The sequence below is a fragment of the Mytilus edulis genome, chromosome 8, assembly GCF_963676685.1.
Source record: "Mytilus edulis chromosome 8, xbMytEdul2.2, whole genome shotgun sequence".
NCBI classification, from domain to species: Eukaryota; Metazoa; Mollusca; class Bivalvia; order Mytilida; family Mytilidae; genus Mytilus; species Mytilus edulis.
The window spans coordinates 89,670,314-89,691,004 of NC_092351.1; the positions used below are offsets into that span (position 1 = coordinate 89,670,314).

At 32.6% G+C, this 20,691-nt stretch overlaps 2 protein-coding genes across 2 annotated transcripts; both read right to left on the reverse strand.

Moving 5' to 3' along the window:
• Window positions 1–1,151: 1,151 nt before the first annotated feature.
• LOC139486591 (uncharacterized) lies at window positions 1,152–4,547 on the reverse strand. Its single transcript, XM_071271516.1, has 2 exons — window positions 1,326–4,547; window positions 1,152–1,187 (listed from the first exon to the last, which is right to left on the reverse strand). Exon 1 carries the CDS (start codon window positions 4,419–4,421, stop codon window positions 1,863–1,865), a length of 2,559 nt encoding a protein of 852 aa, XP_071127617.1. The 5' UTR covers window positions 4,422–4,547; the 3' UTR covers window positions 1,152–1,187; window positions 1,326–1,862.
• On the reverse strand, window positions 4,523–7,748 carry LOC139486590 (uncharacterized). Its single transcript, XM_071271515.1, has 2 exons — window positions 7,428–7,748; window positions 4,523–7,289 (listed from the first exon to the last, which is right to left on the reverse strand). Exon 2 carries the CDS (start codon window positions 7,214–7,216, stop codon window positions 4,523–4,525), a length of 2,694 nt encoding a protein of 897 aa, XP_071127616.1. The 5' UTR covers window positions 7,217–7,289; window positions 7,428–7,748.
• Window positions 7,749–20,691: the final 12,943 nt, after the last annotated feature.

Consider the following 20,691-nt stretch of genomic DNA (forward strand, 5'->3'; position numbering starts at 1 on the left):
CCAAAACCAAAGCTATGAATTGAGCTTTAATAAATTCGTCATAACAGTTATTAAAACTATTTTTTATAGTCCTTCACATATTGAGCTTGCAATCGTTTTTGAAAACGAGGCCATACATGTCATTCTGACACATCAATGAATTGTTTTTGCTACCCTTTGTCATCTGTAATTTAATGAGTTACACGGTAGGAATACAAAGTAGAGCTGAAAACATATTTAAGAAACTAGTATAAATCCACGCAGTGTTAACATGTAAGGACCAGTTTATTTAATCATGTTGATAGTTATGTCTCCAGCGCTATTGGCTGTATTTTGACTTTTTGTGATTCCATTGCTTTGCCTTATAATTATGTTTTTTTTTATCCTACGATTACCAATGCAGTCACATTTTTTTGTTGGATAACAACAATGACCTTTGCATCAGGTTTCCATCATAACAATAGTCATAAATAACTTTTAGATTATAGCCAACAATGAAAAAGAACCAATGATAAATTTTAACCTGGTTTATTTTACAATTTTACCAGAAATAGTATACAAATTGAAATGCCACCTAGACTGTTAAATGTCTTTTCTTTGTCCGGATTTTTCTCCTAACTGTTTCGAAAATCAAACCGAATATTATTTAAGATTAGTTCACAAAGTAATATGATGTTGTTCATAAATTCAAACTATGAATACAACAACTCCAACGAACATCTATAAACACCAAGATATCCATGTCTGAATAACTTTTGTGTCTGTATATCTGGTTACTACTGAAACCTTTACAAATGTTTTAGAACACAGTAAAAATTTTGATTTCGAACCGTTGATTATGGTCGAGTTTGTAACCATTCCATCAATTTCAATGATTGATCTAGTGATTTGATAACATCTTATGTGAACAAGTATAAATGTTAGACAGCCCAATCATGAAAAATTGTATTGGGCCGCATACAACAAATTAGGGTAAGATAAATTTACACTGATTTGTAAACATTTCTTGTAAACAAATATAAATGGTGAACAACCCAATAATGTAACGTCTGTCTGGGCCATGCACAACACATTAGGTCAAGATGATTAACGTGAAAATTACAATATCATAACACTAACAAATTCAAAAAAGATTAATTAATTGTTAGTTGCTGTATGAAGATAATTCGTCAAAGGCTGTAACTTTTTATTGTAAATGATGTTTCAACCTAAAAATACACAATATGACAATATTCAACTAACACACAAGTCATAAGTTTGATATGTTGACATCGCGATTGATAACCGTTAATAGACACAATAAGCAGTTCAAACATTTGTTCAATAATAATGTGCATATCACTTACGCATTGACGGCCTATATCATATCAATCATTAGCTAATAACTTGTAGGTTTTCCAGAATGAACAAAGAAGTTCAAAAACCATTTCAGTGTTAAATCGAGTAAGGGGAAAGAAACGAGTCTGTATACAGTACTTTCTGCTCATGATAATACCTCCATAATTTGGAGCACCACTTCTTTAACGTATAATGTACTTTATCACATAAACAATTCAGGATAAGTCCGTCATAAAATCAATACTAATATCGGAAAAGTTATCAGATTAAAATAATCGCCATACAATCCAAAATTAATTATCAATCAAAGTTATAATGTTTATCAATCCGATACATTCCCCGCCATAAAGTTTGTGTGAAATTAACTCTCATTTGTTACTAACATTGTTCTTCAACTGGAAGCAACACTACAATTATGTGTGCAGATCTTCGGATCAATAAGTCCTGAGTTCCGGTGTATTTAGTTCCCGGTCCAATGTTCTTGTATCGAACGGTTACATCCCTTGTCACACCATCTCTACTTGAGTTTGCTTCAACTATTTGTCCTAATTTCCAATTACTACGAAACGAATTGTTGTCCTGCACAAGAACAAAGTCCAAACTTGAAGGTTCCGTTTACTCACATGCCATTTCTGCCTAATAATTAACGATGGAAAATAATCTCTGTGCCATTTTCTCCAAAATGTATTAACTACTTGTTGCACGAATTTCCAACGTTTTTTGAAATTGTCTGATTCATCCCAATGTCCTACTGGCACATTCGAAGATGCTCTTCCGAGAATAAGATCATTCGGACATAAATATGTTCCCTCGTTCGGATCAGACGTTGAAGTTCCTATAGGTCGCTCATTCAAAATGTTGGCTACTTCAAGTAACACGGTTTGTAGTTCAGAAAATGTCATGATTGATTGTCCAATGGCAAGACTCAAACTTTTCTTGACGGATTTAATCAATGCTTCACTGCATCCATTTTCCCAAGGAGCATCAGCTGCTTTTGTAAATTCCCATTCCATGCCGTTACCGTTCCCAAACATTTTGATCGTATCCCAATGCCAACTTTTTACTACTTCCTTTAGTTCCTTACTAGCTGATACTAGTTGTGATCCAAGATCCGACCTTATCTTCTTAGGATATCCTCTAATAGATGTAAATCGTCGTAATACCATTATGAAACTACTAGTATCGTATCCATCAGCAAGATCTACATATACAGCTCTACTGCTCATGCAGTTGAACAACACTCCATAAGCTTTTCCACGAGTGCGCCCCTTAACGGTATCCTTAATTGTAAGAGGTCCGAAGAGGTCTACTGAACAGTACGAAAACGCTGGTGACGGTTGAAGTCGTTCCAAAGGTAATGGTCCCATTTGTTGTCCAATACATTTGTTTTCTCGTCTTCGACATATAATGCATTTTTTCCTAATCATAGAAATGTATTTGCGCACCTTTGGAATCCAGAATCTGGATCTCACTTTAGCCAATGTTACGTCTACTCCTGCGTGATCCTGATCATGTACTGACTTTAAGTATAACCACACATAATGCCCTTTATTAGGTAATAGCATTAAATCAGTTCTGTTCCAAGTGGCTTTCAGCCAATCAGCTAATCTTTTACCAACAACAACTATACCCGCGTCATTCTTTTCTGGAGATAGTCTTCGAAATGTTTTTATCCAATTATCCGAAATGTCTCTTTGTAAATATCTAATCCATTCAAATTCTGCAGCATTTAGACTTTCGGCAGTTACACCCATTGATGCACCTTTGAATGATTTTGTAGTGGCGATTCGCATCAGTATGCATGTTACTCGCAAAAGTTTTGAATATGATGAAATGTTTTCCAGTTTAACATCTTCGAAATTTAAACCAGACATTGTATCATTCATCTTCTTGATATCAGATGACATAACAATACCTATCGTGTCGGGTAGCTTGTCATTACCTAAATTACAATCTTGCCTTAAAGGCCACTGGTCTATTGGATCATTTAAAAATTTAGGTCCATTTTTCCATATTGAGTTCTTAACTAAATCATTAGGAGATGTAATCCTTGTTGCGAGGTCCGCTCCATTGAATTCACTTGGTACGCACCACCAATCGGACGGTTCAGTCTTATTTTGAATTTCTGCTACTCTTGTAGCAACAAATGTGCCGAATCCATAACTCTCTCGTTGAATTTGTGCCCTAACAATCATTGAATCGACTATGTGTATAACTCGACTAAATTTATAATCCATCTCCTCTACTAACTTTTGTCTAATCCTAGCTGCCAATACAGCTCCACATAATTCCAGTCTAGGAACAGACATCTGTTTAGTTGGTGCTATACGGTTTTTTGCTATCACTAACCGTGATTCAAATCCCGCTTGATCTGTTCCCCATCTGACATATGCACATGTTCCATAAGCTAATTTACTTCCATCCGAAAATATGACTAGCATGGGATCCCCAACAGCATTATTTGGCTTTAAACATCTGTGAAATTTCAACTGTTCTATGTCGAAAAGCTCTTTGAAAAAATCCATCCATTCTAACCGTGATTCTGCTGACATGGCATAATCCCATCGAGAATTGTGTAAAGTCTTGTCATTTGTATTGTTTTCTATGCATAGCTTTCGCATTAGAACCTTAGCTGCTAAAGTATACGGAGTAGCAAGTCCTAACGGATCATATACACTAGCAACTTGACTGAGTACCATTCGAGGAGTTAATGACGTAGGTACGCTACTTTCAATCTGTGACTTCGTTATATTTTCTCCTTTCCGAACATTCTTGTACTTAGGAGAAAAATTAATCTTCACCTTGAAATCGAACAAGTCTTGTTTTGGATCCCACCTCATTCCGAGAATTTTCTCATGCGCAAATTCATCTAAATCAACCTCCACGGATTCACCACTAACTGGGGATTGTAGATTACTGCCGCATTTTTCATTCCCAGATATAATCCAATGTTTAATGCGAAAACCTCCACATGCCAGCATTTTCTCGGTCTGCTGGGTTATCAAACGAGCATTATCTACACTTTCAACTGACTGTAATATATCATCTACATAACTATTTCTTATCACCATTTTTGATGCATCTGGGTAGATGTGTTGATACATTTGTGCTGTTTGATGTAATGCAAGCGTCGAAATAGCTCCACTCGGTCTGTCGCCAAAAGTAACTGTCAACAATGCATAGTGATCTGGATCTCTGTGTGTTTCTAAATTTCTCCACACAAATCGGTGTGTGTGTGCTGATCTAACGGTGAAAGTCTTATCGCATTGTACATTTTTGAAATGTCACCAGCCAAAGCTGTAGATTCTTGTCTGAAACGAATTAAGACCGCTAACAAATCATTGATCACATTGGACCCTTTCGCCCAATAGTCATTCAGAGTGTGTCCCATATAAGATGATGAGGAGTTAAATACGATTCTTAATGGTGTCGATTTTGATTCGGGTTTTAATACCTCATGATGTGGTATGTAATGTATCGGACCGTTATGTCTCATCATTTCCTCCTTGGTCAATTTCCTTGCTATGCCACGTTTCACCATATCCATAATCTGTTCATCGTAGGCACTTGCATATTTTAATGAATTTCGGAGTAGTCGTTTTTCGGTAGATCCAAGTCTTGATACGGCTGAATTCACGTTATTTGGTAGGTTGTTTGGATTTTTTATCCAGGGGTAATTTACTATCCATTGCTGTGATTCTTCATCATGTATCATGCCTGATTTAATGATATTTAATTCCCTCTCCTCTCTTAAACTATGTTGCGATTGTCCCACAGCACATTTGCCACACTTACATGAACCACATTTTAATGTGGTTTGTTTCCCTGGCCCTTCTATGTCAAAAAGAGAATCTAGTTTGTCTTTAATACTGTCTCTGTCCAATACATGAATATCATTTAACGGAATGATTTTTCCAGATGCCCAGTAAATACGGACTATGCCATGGTTTGACAATTTTGGCACTTCTAGATGAGGATGACTGCCACGAATGCAGTACCCAAACTGATTTTTCATTAACTGTAGATTTCCAATTTGTTCTTCTTTATTAGGCATTAAAATACAACAATCTGTGCCGATCAATATGTCTACTTGGCAAGTTGGTCTTTGTATATCATTCTTGTTGATACCTTTGAACAGTTGTTCGACTCTACTCATATCAACTCTTGCAACCTCGGCCGTAACTTCCTCCATGCCATATGCTTTTATTGTCCATATCTTACCTCCAAGGTCAGTCAACGGTATTACATACTCTTTGCTTTGTACATGTTCGGTTACATTTCCAACCTTTGTCACAGATAATGTTATATCTTGTCCAGATAATCCTAATCGTTTAGCAGTTTTGTGTGTGATCAGTGACATGTTTGCTCCAGGGTCCCAAAGTGTTGTCAAAGACATGTCCTTACACTGAACTGAACTGATCATCAATAGTACCCCATTCTTGTTCTTGTCATCGTTTATCACCTGTGTAGAGTTATGAAAGGATATGCCATCCATGTGTGCAGTGTGCAAATTTTTGTGATGAATTTTCCCACATGGTTGATGAAGTTCATTTTGTATGTCACAAGGTTTACGGCTGTGACAATGTCTTGACAAATGTCCTATCTTTAGACAACTGAAACATCCACCATTTTTTCTCACTAAATCAACCTTTGTCTGACTATCTAATCTCGCAAATATAGAACAATCACCTATTTCATGATTATCTGATTTGTGATACCAACATTTAAACTTCCCTTCTGTATTTCTATTTGTACCGGCATATTTGTCTGCATTGTATCGACTTGTTGGTTTGTTTGACATTGCTTGAGCTACCTGTGCAAGACCTTCAACAACCTGTTTCATCACTTGTTGGTTCTCTTGTAATTGTACTTGTAAGGGATCTACAGCTACATCATTATTATTTTCGTCATTTTCGGATTCATTTGCATCCAAAGTATTGATCTTTCCTTTTGCTGTTCCATATTCACGCAAATCAGACTCCATGTACTCAAGAGCACTTTTTTCCTCTAACAAAAAATTTAAGAACTCTTTGAAACTCAGGGGAATACTTTTCAATTCTGTCTTTTGTTTTCGCAATGCCCATTCACGTTTTTGTATAGGGGGTAGGAGTTTTTCTATCTGACTCACCATAGTTGCTGTGTTCATCTCGGATTCGAGGTTCATACGTTTTAAATCAAGCCAACATTTCTCGACAGTTTCTACTACCGAAATAAACTTCATGTTGTCACCTTCTTGAACTTTCTTTAATCTTTTTAATTCATTTAATATGTGATCAATCAATTGCTCTGCTCTGCCATATTTCATATCAAGACGCCGAAACATTTCCTCGAAATCATTGTCAACACCTTTCACAACAGTTAAGGCTTCACCACTTAAACATTGCTTCAGAGCATAAGGATCTTTACCGTATGACGATATCATGTGTCTTTCATAATCAACTTTGAAACTTGGATAATCACGAATACTGCCAGCAAAAATAGGAGCCTCTAATTTTTTCACCCTAAACGTTTCAGTATCTTTATTTTTCTTAGCATGCTTCATGGAGTTTTGTTCTATTAACTTACTGTCTTGTTCATGCTTTATCTTCTGTCTTATATTCTCACACAATGATCTTGATTTACAAAGTTCTCGGTACATACCAGTTAAATCATGATTATATTCGTTTATCTTTGGTTTGTCTTCTTCATTTTCAGAATCAAATGTTTCTAAAAATACCTCATGTCTTGCTTCTAGTTCTGTGTAAGCTGTTTCCAAATCTTGAAGTATTTTGTCAACCACAATTATCCCAGACTCATCCTGTATTCCTTCTAGTAAGCGACCATATATTCTATGAAATCTCCCTTTGGCCGTACTTCTTTTCTTCTTTGTTACTCTTTTGTGATCGGCATCAACAGACATCTTGCCTTGCGTTGAAATGTATGAAGATAATTCGTCAAAGGCTGTAACTTTTTATTGTAAATGATGTTTCAACCTAAAAATACACAATATGACAATATTCAACTAACACACAAGTCATAAGTTTGATATGTTGACATCGCGATTGATAACCGTTAATAGACACAATAAGCAGTTCAAACATTTGTTCAATAATAATGTGCATATCACTTACGCATTGACGGCCTATATCATATCAATCATTAGCTAATAACTTGTAGGTTTTCCAGAATGAACAAAGAAGTTCAAAAACCATTTCAGTGTTAAATCGAGTAAGGGGAAAGAAACGAGTCTGTATACAGTACTTTCTGCTCATGATAATACCTCCATAATTTGGAGCACCACTTCTTTAACGTATAATGTACTTTATCACATAAACAATTCAGGATAAATCCGTCATAAAATCAATACTAATATCGGAAAAGTTATCAGATTAAAATAATCGCCATACAATCCAAAATTAATTATCAATCAAAGTTATAATGTTTATCGATCCGATACAGTTGCTTCATGTAGCATAAGTACAGAAATGCTATATCGCGGCGATTTTGAAAAAAACAAAACACATGAAGCTTAATTGCATCAAATGTCCGGGGAAAAAAAACGTCGAGAGTGCTTAATGTAAGGATATTCAATATAACAATGTGGTATGATTAACAATTGGACAACTATCCACCAGATACCTAATTAAGTAAATGAGCAAATCCCTTACTGTGTAATTCGGCCCGTCATAACAAATTATAACACAATTCAAAAGAGCAGAACCAAGGGTCATCTTTGCCGTATAAGTGTTTCAGCCTTACCTTACAATTAACGAGTATATGGTGTTTCCATCATGTGATTTGAACTTACTGCTTTAAATACAAACATCAGATGGTGTTTGTTATACATTAATCAGTCGCTTTCTTTAAATTATGTTGATGACGTTCGACTCTCAAACATAGGTTTATATATGTCTTAATCTTTATCAAACTCAGGTTCAAAGTTCAACATACAACGGAACAAAATAAAAAGCCATTATTTGATGCATGAGTACATCAAAATTGTTTTCCACTGGGCATGCGTAATACATTTACAAAGCATGTCTGGTATCTTTAATGAGATTTGCAGTCCTGATATTATTACTAAGCTTTATCATGAATTACCAGGTAAAAAATTGAATAACTCAACGAAATCTTCATTTTCAATAATTATGTCTGTTTTGCTATTGTAAAGTCTTATTTTTCGGTTCTGAATTACTGGTATATTTGTATCAAATAAACGTTGACGTAAGGGTTTTGTTCGTCTGACAACAGTAACAACACATCATGTCAATCTGGGATTAACTTTTAAAGCTCGTTCTTGTTGGTTTTATCAGCACTCCAACACTTGAACAGATCCCTTAATTTGTAATAAGACCCGTCAAAACAAATTATAACACAATCCAACAGAGCAAAACCAATGGTTCTCTTTGCCTTATAAGTGTAACAGCTTAACATTAAAAATTACGAGTATATGGTGTTTAAATGATGTGATTTTACCCCTGTTTTAACTACAAATATGAATTGTTGTAAAGTGGTACGATACATTAATGAGTCGCTTTCACTAAAATATGTTGAAGCTGTGCGACTCCCAAAGAAAGGTTCTATACATCTAAACCTGTATCACTTTCAGGTTCAAAGTTCAACAACCGAACAAAATGAAACGCCAATATTCGATTCATGTGTCCATCAAAATTATTTGTCACTAAGAATTGCTTTTATGTGGTCTTATTTGACTTGATGAATTCTGCATAAAGTGGTTGGTATTAACCTAAGTTTATCATGATTTTCCCGTTGAAATTTGAAAAATCAACGAAATCTTTTTTTTTAATAATTATGTCGGTTTTACTCTTTCTTAGTCTTACTTTTTAATTCTGAACTACTGGTATATTTCTATCAATACACAGTGACGTAGGATATTTGTTTGTCTGACAACATTCATAACAAATCATATCCATCTAGGTTTAACTTTTACACATTGTTCTTGTTGGTTTCATCAGCATTTCAACGGTTTACGAAATGTTTTTAAATTCTTTTAAAATAATCCAGCATTACTGAAGCGTTATTAAATGTCGAAATGTTGAAATGATGCAAAATATTTTGTACCAATAATGCTGTTAATACAAATGAGAAAAAAAATGATAAAATTTCCGTTGCGATAAGAACTATGACTGCTTCAGATTAAAGTTGTTGGTTTATAGACAGAGGAATATCAGATAATATTTACATACTTTTATTATGTAATGTATCAGAAATCTAACTATCAATTAGTAGTTAAAGATCAGAAAGTTTTTATCAAATAAAAGTTTAACGTTAATGAATTCTCATGGAAAAAAAAGTGTAATGCAAATAAAAAGATAGAAAACCATAAGTCGTCTATTTGGAACCGAGTTTTAATTTCTGCTTTTTTTTATATTAAAATCTAAGATTGATAGTCTTATTTCTAAATAGTGAGTTAATTCGTTAAATTATAAACTCATTAAAATATCTCTTAAAATCTTTAACAAAGGTCGAGGATTGTAAGTATTGTAATGGTATGACATATATATTTATAATAAGTATTTGCATTCCATGTTATGTCTTGGATTTTTTCTAAGGCTCGTGTTCTTTCTCTAAACGGCATTTACACTAAAGGGCATACCAACAACTAATGTTATATATTCGTCAGTATTAGATTTTAGGCTTACAAACTCTTAGAACTATTTTGAAATATTGAAACCAACAATGATTATATTTTGTTATAAGAAAACTGTGTGATTTACTTCTTTCGTAAGTACATACATAAACATAACATCAATGTGCTTGGTAAATGAAAGCAAAAGTGGTTCACAAATCTTTTTAGATTTCTTAGATCATTGAAGCACCAAAACAAGATAACAAACAAAAATGAAAGAATTGTAAAATAGATGTCATTGATTTTTCCCTTCAACTTAATCAGAAAATAATTATGATTCATGTTATGTCGTGGACCTTTTTTCGGAATCCAAACGGAATATTATCTAAAATTAGTTTACAAACTAGAAAGCTTTTGTTTATAATTTGAAAGTGTCAATCCAACAACTCCAGAGAACTTCTAAGAATACGAATACATCCATGTTTGAATAATGTTTGTGTCTGCATATATGGTTACTACTGAAACTTCTAGAACACCGTAGAAGTTTGAATTTCTTACCGTAGATTGTGATAGTTTTTGAAACATTTTGCAAGTCAAATACAAGGTTCTGAACATTCCATCCGTATCAACGATTGATCAACTGATTTGTAAATAGTTTGTGTAAACAAATATGAATAATGAACAATCCAATCAAGTAAATAACTTATTGGACCACATACAACAAATTAGGTGAAGATAAATTACAATTACAATGTCATAACACTACCAAATTTCAGGAAGGCAAAACGCATGACGCTTAACTGCATCAAATTTTCAATTGAAAAAGAGAACAATCGATGAGAGTGATTAATACAAATTTTAGATAAAACAACGTGGTATGATTGACAATTGGACAACTGTCCACAAGATATCAGACTAAGTAAATGCATACAACTATAGGTCAATGAGCAATGTTTACATGATATGATTTTAACACTTGTTTGAAAAACAAACATCAAATGTTGCTAAGGTTGTGCAGTACACTAATTAGTATTTTTCACTTAAATCTGTTGATGATGTGCGACTCTCAAAAATAGGTTTCTATATGTCTAAATCTTTATCACACTCAGGTTCAAAGTTCAACATACAAACAAAATAAATCGCCATTAATCGATTCATGTGTCCATCAACATTATTTGTCACTAATCAATGCTTTTGTGTGATCTCATTCGACTTGATCAATTTTGCATTTAGTGGTTTGTTTTCTTTGAATCACCACACTTTGTTTCACCTCTGTGTAACAAGAAAAGGTATTTTCATTACAATTCTGCAATAAATACAGTCACAGGACAGCCTTGTGGCCATATATCTTAATGATTCTTTTTTTTTCTGTTTATGCTTTTCAACTTTGTGTTAAAATAAGTCATGTAAATTGTTATTTGAGCTCCACGTGCTCCACTTGGCATGCGTAACAAATTGATGAAGTACGTCGGGTATCTTTGATGAGTTTTGCAGTCCTGATATTATTATTAAGTGTTATCGTGATTTACCAGGCAACAATTTGAATACTTAACGAAATCTTCTTTTCAATAATTCTGTTTTTGGTTCTGAATTACTGGTATATTTGTATCAAATAAACAGTGACGGATGGTAAATGTCGAAATGTAGATCAAGTGCAGTAAATACAAATGAGACAAAATAAATAAAATTTCCGTTGTGATAGTTACTAAGACTGCTTCAGATTAAAATGTATGGTTTATAGACAGCGGAATACTAGATATTATGTACATATTTTTCATTATCTAGTGTATCAGAAATCTAACAATCAATTAGCAATGAAAAATTCAGAAAGTTTTTAGTAAACAAAAGTTAAAGTTAATAGACTGGTCCTTCTTCTTTTTTAATATAGAGTTTATTCGTTAAATTATAAACTCATTTATTATGTCTTATTATCTTCTAAAGAGGTCAATACATGAAAGTTTTGTTATGGTATGACATATATTTATAATAAGTATTTGCATTTCATGTTATGTCTTGGACCTTTCTAACGCCCGTGGCCTTCCTCTAAACGGCATTTACACTAAAGGGCATACGAACAACTTATGTTATATATTCGTCAGTAATAGATTTTAGGGCATACCATCAACTTGTGTTAATAAAATATTTCAGGCTGACAAACAGTTTGAACTATTTTGAAATATTGAAACAAACAATGATAAAATTGAGAATGGAAATGGGGAATGTGTCAAAGAGACAACAACCCGACCATAGAGCAGACAACATGACAAATGATACTTATTTGTTTTAACAAAACTGTTTTATTTACGTCTTTTGTAGAATATCAAACATATTGGCCTTTTGAATAATAGCAAATTTGTTCATCAATCTTAATTTTTTTAGATCATTGAAGCACCAAATGAAAATAGCAAGCAAAATATATAACTTAATCAGTGAATAATAAACATATAATAGTAGATTCAGGAAACACAAAATATTTGTTTGAAATGCTGATGTTTTCTTCCTTTGGTGTCTTTCATCAAACCGTTATATATATATATACATATTTGTATCTTGCAATATAGTTTGCTTTTAAAAGACACAAAAAACATTGCACATGTATATTAGTATCAGTGCAGTATACTTATATGAGTTAATCATTTTTTCATTTTCAGTGATTGTGAGACTTGTGGGTAAGTTTTTGTTGCTCCTTTGTTCTTTTTTTGAAGATGTAGAATGATAAACTTTAATTGAAAATATAACTAAATCGTATGAGTTTAAAACGTATCACAATATACTGGACACCTAAGAACATTATAAAAGAGGAAGTCCATACAAACCGACAACATAAAACTATCAATCAACGGAACAAGTGAAAAACAATACAATTATCTTGATTTGGTGCAGGTATTTTTAAAAGAAAATAGTGGGCTATAGCTGGTTTTACAGCTAGTTAAAGTCGTGATACATCAACCTTTTAAAATATTTTAACTAGATATTCTATTAACATAAAGGCTGCTTTTTTCAACAGAATAAACATTGAAAACATATAAATGTGCTGAAGCAAAGGAAAACAAAGGATCTTTCTACATAACATAAACACTGGTCTGGTGTTGTACAGAAATCGTAACAGATTTAATGGGATTCAAAATTAAAGACAAATATAAACATGATAAAACAAGAGTTGCAATATGAACAGAAAAAAAAATAATTCAAAGTAGAAACCCAATTGGATCAATTGGATCAACAGCACTGCCCCTTGTAAGAAATGAAAGCACATTTAAGGATATTTTGTTATTCATTTAACGAAGATTTTTTTGGTGTTTTGCAACTAATATCAACAAAAAAAGGTTAACAAATTATTAGTACTATGTAAGAACATTGATATATGACTTTTGGAAAATGTATATAATGTACGTTCGCAACGAAACATTTGGAGAACTTGGTATATATTCCGGTAGAAAACATTTATAATATATTGGCATTTAAAGTATAATCATGTATAGCCGAACCATCAATGGTATACCTTAACCTGGGAGATTTTTTTTATTTTGGTTTCATAACTATCGCATATCTTACTACAAACTCGTTAAAAGAGAACCTAAAGATACCAAAGTGTATTTAAACCTATAAATAAGCAATTGACCACGCATTAGCAATAAGAAGAGAATAGAAAATGATAACAAATACAAACAACAGTTTACAAAACATCGAAGTTAAAAGACTGAACTACATGAGCCCCTTCCGGTAGTCTATGGTACTTTGAACAGTTGATCAGATTCTGTTCCACATGTGCCAATGAGTGGTCGAAAAAAAACAACAAAAAAACAAACAAACAAACAAACTCCCAATTAGAGTCATTTCAGATCCAACCATTACATTCCGTTACATCTATTGCTATATATATGAATATCTTGTCGTACGATCTGTAAACGACGTTCTCTATCGTGAACATTCTGGTACATTTCCTATGTCACAATGCTTATGTTATTTCATCACAGTAAGTACCTATTGTTCAATGACATTTTCTATGCAGAATAATAGCAGGTCCACCTTTGTAAAAAAAAACATAATATCGAACTCCGAGGAAAATTCAAAACGAAAAGTCCGTAACGAAATAACAAAATCAAAAGCTTAAACATATCAAACAAATGGATAACAACAGTCATAATCCTGACTTTGTACAGGCATTTTCGTAAGTATTTAAAAGTGAATTAAACCTAGTATCTTTTTATGTTGTTATGTTACACTACTGTTAAAAGTTAAAGGAAGGTTAGCGCCTGTTAAAACGTAAAACACACTGAGATTTTCCAAGTCAGAAGCCTGTTGTTCAGTCGTCAGTTATTGGTATTTATATGAGTTTCCCGTTTCCTTTTTTTTTTATATAAAGTACACCGTTGGTTTTCCTGTTGAATAGTTTACACTAGTCATGTTGGGGTATTTTATAGTTTGCTTTTGATGTGAACCAATGCTCCGTGTTAAAAGCCGTACTTTGACCTATAATTGTTAACTTTTTGATGTGGATGTGTACTATATATCCCGTCAATGTGCTTTTTTAGCTATGGTAATACTTTTGTATTCTTGACTTTAATCTTTGCTAATTTGCTATTTCTATATGCCACAATGTTGACTGTTGACTGTTGTACCACATTTTTTGACATTTTTTCCTATTGTGTATGACATTGAGAATGTAGATGGGGAATATATTAAGGAGACGACAACCCGACCAAAGAGCAGACAATAGTCGGAGACTACCAACGGTATGCTCATTTTGCATGTATGCTTGTTTTGTTCACACATCATTGTCTATATAACGGAATTTAACGCGACTGTCATACAAGCGTAAGTATTAGAAAATACTGTACCAAGTCAGGAATATGACAGTTGTTATCCATTCGTTTAATGTGTAAGAGCTTCTGATTTTGCCATTTGATTACAAAATTTCAGTTTGAATTTTCCTCGAGTTAAGTATTTTTGTTATTTGACCTATTATGCTTTGTGAACTGGATGGAGAGTTGTTTCATTGACATCAATACAACATATTTCTTTTTAAATTTTTCTATACTTTTATAATTTTAGATTCGTTCAGCTCCATGAAATGATTGGTGAACTGTAATACAGAATGATAATTATAAATATTTGACAAGATATCACAGTTATCTATATATTGTATTATCGCCTTGTTTGTATTACATTTTGTATTTTAAAGTACTGAAGCATTGAGATCACAAAAGAGAAATGAATGTCGAAATGACCGTCAGATGTAGTACAATTTGTAATGTTTATAGTATTACTTTATTTTGTATGAAACTGTTATTCAATGTTATGCATATCCTGATTTAAAAGATATATACATGTATCATACAAGATTTTATACTTTCAACATTTTCTTCAAATATAATCTTCAACATCAAAGGATAGTGTCTTTATCATAAGGCAATATTCTACAACGTGAATTTCACTATGAGCTTTACCCTCAGATGTATTTCGCTTATAGTTTTGTTTGGTTGTCTACTTTACGTACACTATAGAATAGGGTCTTTGATAATGGCATACACAATTATTCGAAAATGGCATTATTGACCAAATGTATTTTTGTTTGTTATAATATACATTTTTTTAATAAGAAAAAGAGGAAATTTACTTAAATATTCTATTTCAAGCACGTGTGTCAATTCCCAAAACATGTAAACGATTTGTTTACCAGGCATACTACCAAATAAATAACGTAAACTTTTCTAATACTCTTTTGTCACTGGAAACCTATCTCTAGTTTACACAGAACAAAACAGAAAAATACAGCATGATATACATATACATTTTAAGAAATTATGTGGTGTATTCACTTTGATATGATATAATTACTAAGTTGATTTAAATATTCACATTGCAACTATCACCTAATTTCACTTGACTGCGCGGTGTTTAAGAAGTTCGCGTATTTAAGACCAGTCCATCTATAGACAGGAGTTTTTGGATAAACTTATTTATGAAGTGTCCAGTTATTCCTTCCATAACATACACTCAGTTCTTTTGTATATACGTTTGGTGACACTGATAGGTGATTATAATTCAACTATAATTATAACGGCGTCATCCTTATCACACACATCTTCAAATAGAATGACCTTATGCAAATTAAAACATAAGCTCCGCCCGATTAGTTGAACTAACATTGGCAACAAATAAATATAAATTCAAACTAGTATAAATAATGATATATATGTATAGGTTTAAATGATAAATCCACTTTTTCTGTTTGTTTAAACTTGTTTTTTGTATTGTTTTATTTTCAAACCAAGCTCTTTAATGAGCAACATTAATGACTTGTTTGTTATTTATAAAGTAAGATCACAAATATACTGACTAAGACGAAAATCAATTCGGAAAGTCCATAATCACATGGCAAAATCAAATATATATCAACACGCATCAAAAACGAATGGACAAGAACTGTCATATTCCTGACTTGGTACAGGCATTTTTAAATGTAGAAAATGGATGTCTGTTTAAGAGGGATTGTTTTCTTCATTTATTCCTCTCCTATTTTTTTGGAAACATATGCATATGCAATTCTGTGTTTAAAACAGTCAAAACAGTATATATAACATGTGACAGTGATATGTTAATATTGTGTTGTAAATTGATTTCCCATATACGTAGATACTTAATAAACATTAATATAAATAAACATCTTTGCCGTTTCTGTATTTTGAATCTACAAACAATATGTATAAGAGAGGGGCGAAAAATGCCAAAGAGACATTCGAATTCATCAGTCGGAAATAAACTGACAACGCCATGGCTAAAAAAGAAAAAGTCAAACAGTCAAAAATTATATTCAAAACACGATAGAAAACTTCAGATTGAGCAACAGGAACACTACCAAAACCTGGGAGTTATATCATGTGACCCATAAGGGTAAGCAGATCCTGCTCCAGATGTGACATTGTCGTGTTGTTAACGTTAGTATTAACCCGTTATAAGTGTAGTTACGACATAAGGAATATATCCGCTGTTATCTGTGAAACGGATATTCTGTAACGGTCAAACAACTCGTGATAGCATCCGTAGACGAAGATATGATTTCAACTTCACCAATTGAAACTCTTGGTGTAGTAGCTTCCTTGTCTGCAGCAACCCTATATCAAGGATAGGAAGTACAAGCCACGGAGTATCGTATCAACTGGGAGTTATATACTCTGAAAGCGGTATCCGTTGGAATGTTACTGCATAATTTTTTTTTTATCTCAATTGGAAAACTGAAATCATATTTCATTTAAAGCAAGTAATAATAAAAAGTTGAAACACCTGTATCTTAAAGTACACCAGATTCAGTTGAACTACCATTGGTAATAGATATATATAAATTCAAACTAGTATAAATAGAGATATATATGTATAGGTTTAAACTTATATAAAATCCACTTTTTCTGTTTGTTTAAACTTGCTTCTGGTGTTGTTGTTTTTTTAAACCAAGCTCTTTAATGTGCAACATTAATGACTTGTTTGTTATTTAAAAAGTAAGATAAAAAAAAATACTGAACTTAGAAGAAAATCAATTTGGAAAGTCCATAATCACATGGCAAAATCAAATATATAACAAAACGCATCAAAAACGATGTCTGTTTCAGAGGAATTGTTTTCTTCATTTATTCCTCTCCTATTTTTTGGAAGCATATGCATATGCAATTCTGTGTTTAAAACAATCAAAACAGTATATATAACATGTGACAGTGATATTTTATTATTGTGTTATAAATTGATTTCCCATATACGTAGATACTTAATAAGCATTACCATAGATAAACATATGTGCCTTTTCTGTATTTTGAATCCACAAACAATATGTATAAGAGAGGAGCGAAAAATACCAAAGAGACATTCAAATTCATAAATCGGAAATAAACTGACAACGCCAGTGGCTAAAAAAGAAAAAGTCAAAAAGTCAAAACTTATATTCAAAACACGATACAAAACTTCAGATTGATCAACAGGAACACTACCAAAACCTGGGAGTTATATCATGTGACCCATAAGGGTAGGCAGATCCTGCTCCACATGTGGCACTGTCGTGTTGTTAACGTTAGTATTAACCCGTTATATGTGTAATTACGACATAAGGAATATATCCGCTATTATCTGCGAAACGGATATTCTGTAACAGTCAAACAACTCGTGATAGCATCCGTAAAATTTACGAAGATATGATTTCAACTTCACCAATTGAATCTCTTGGTGTATTAGCTTCCCTGTTTTTAGCAACCCTATATCAAGGATAGGAAGTACAAGCCATGGAGTATCGTATCAACTGGGAGTTATATACTCCGAAAGCAGTATCCGTTGGAATGTTACTGCATAATTTTTTTTTTATCTCAATTGGAAAACTGAAATCATATTTCATTTAAAGCAAGGTAATAATAAAAAGTTGAAACACTTGTATCTTAAAGTACACCAGATAATGATTATGATGGATGGCTGTTTAATGCCGAGCAGCAAATTAAATGCATATTCAAAAGAAGAACATGCAAATGTGATATAAATAATAACCCTGATTTGTACTTGACCCACACGTTTAGCGTGTTTTTTAACATGTTAGATCACAATGCAGCAGTCAGCACGAGGACATGTCACCCATCAGTACACATGACTGTGACTTAGAGTCAATAAATATTTGCTTTTACTTTTTTATACTAATTTTGAAGTATGTTGGTTGGCCGGGCCCCACTCGGTATATGCAATTTCTGAGAAATGACAAAACCCCAGTAAAGTTATAATCTTCAAAAAGGATTGAGACACTTTGTAAATCCCGCACCATTCTGTTGACTGTTAAATATCTCAGAATTATAAAATGAATATGATTCCTGAGCAATCATATGTATACTAAATAATTAGTGACAAATAATATAGCAAACACTATCCACGCCAACCACTAAATTGCAGGCTCCTTCTCTGATACAAGCGCATGAAAATATGGCTTAGTTAAACATACTGTGATTGACCTTGTTCAGTGGAGCATTCGGGCAAGATGAGATTATACTGTAAAACTAGTTTGTAAAGGATCAACAAGCTAGATAGGATCGAATCACATATCCCAAAAACCCTTAAAGACAAATAGTTGAGGCTTTAAGATCTCATAAAATTTATCGTTTATTGAACTAAAAATAAAACAAACAGACAAACGTATAAAATTGAATTTAAGGATGTACTTAGGTGAGGTTTTGGAAACAGTGTCAAATGTTCGGAATCGTTGGTGTTTTTCCATATGTACAAGGTAAAATATTTTGCCCCATGACACCTTTTTATCTCTTAACATAAGACTTAAAAGTTCATAAGAGGTCATTTGACAAAATTTAAGCAAATTCTTGATTTCTTTCTTTTGATTTAAAACCCAATTATAGTAATGACACAAACAATTATGGGGTATTCATCCATGACACAAAATAAGTATATGCAAGGCAAAACAAAATATGTTAACAAAATAGTTTCTACGTATAGGTGTAAATATACAGTTACGTAGAATTTATTATAGTATTTAAGGTATCAGAAGACAGGTGAAGAAATGTTGGTCTTGTAGAACACATATTGAATGATAATTATGAAACATACAAAAACGTATGAATTATTTGTAAATTGAGGGCAGATATTGTCTGTTTTTTTCATATTTGAATTGCTTGGTTTTGTGTATCCAAAATTCCGATGGCCAGTACGGTCTGTTGTATAAATAACGGAATATTGATCCCGTGTCCATAATATGTTTGGATGTTAAAACTTTTACGTGGAAAGGAATGAGGACCAAACGTAGGTATGTCTGTCTTCTTCAAGTTTTGAACACAAAACCCGAATCAAACACTCCAACCTCACTACACTTTTAGGACGTCCCTAGCACCAACTTCGGCGGAATTCTTTGTAAAGATAATTTGAAAAGACTTGTAAGATGTTACACCACCGGTCCGGTTAAAAGAAAAACATCAAAAGAAAAGGTTATTTTGTTTTCCTTTGTTATGTTTTTGTGTTTGTTTTTATTAAAGCTGTTTTGTTTGTTTGCCTTGGGTTGGGATCAACGCCAACCTTGTTGTTCTGTTAATGGTTTTATTTATTGGTGTGTTTATTGTTATTCCTGTTGTGTAAGATCAGTTACTTCTTTATTCCAATCACTAATAACAAATATTAAACAACAGAAATGTGAAAATAAAATACTACTGAATATTACAATACTTACTACGAGAACAATATCAATTAACAGAATTGACCACCATATAATTTTACACAAAACTTTCGTTGATATTTTACTGAAAATCGAAATATAATTACACACTTATATTTTCTGGAATATTTCAGAATAACTTTAAAAAAAAGATGTAGAGATAGCACAAAAAAGTACGTAAATTGTATTCCAATCATCAAAATCCAAACAACAAATGCATAAATGTTCCCCAAAAATTGATATGTTGTTGATACATTTCACGTTTTGATTGTGTAAGACAACAATAGTGACACCGACTTTATCAAAACTCCTGTACTTGTTCTCTTTGGTTATGAGCGTTCTTGATGAAGGTAAATCCAAGAAAGGGGTTTCAGACGCATCAGATTGATATCTTATTGTTTTCTTTTTCATATATCTTGACGTTCGATATTTGTATTTTCTATAAGAATATAATGTCTGTGGAACGTTAAACATCATTTATCTCAACATAAAGAAACTGATTTTCATTTGTTCCCTGATGAAGCAAAAATGTCTTTCTCGTCTGTAGATAGAATAATTGTTTTACATTTAATTCCGAATACAGATACCAACGCAATTTGAAACATGTGTTTAAAACCAATCT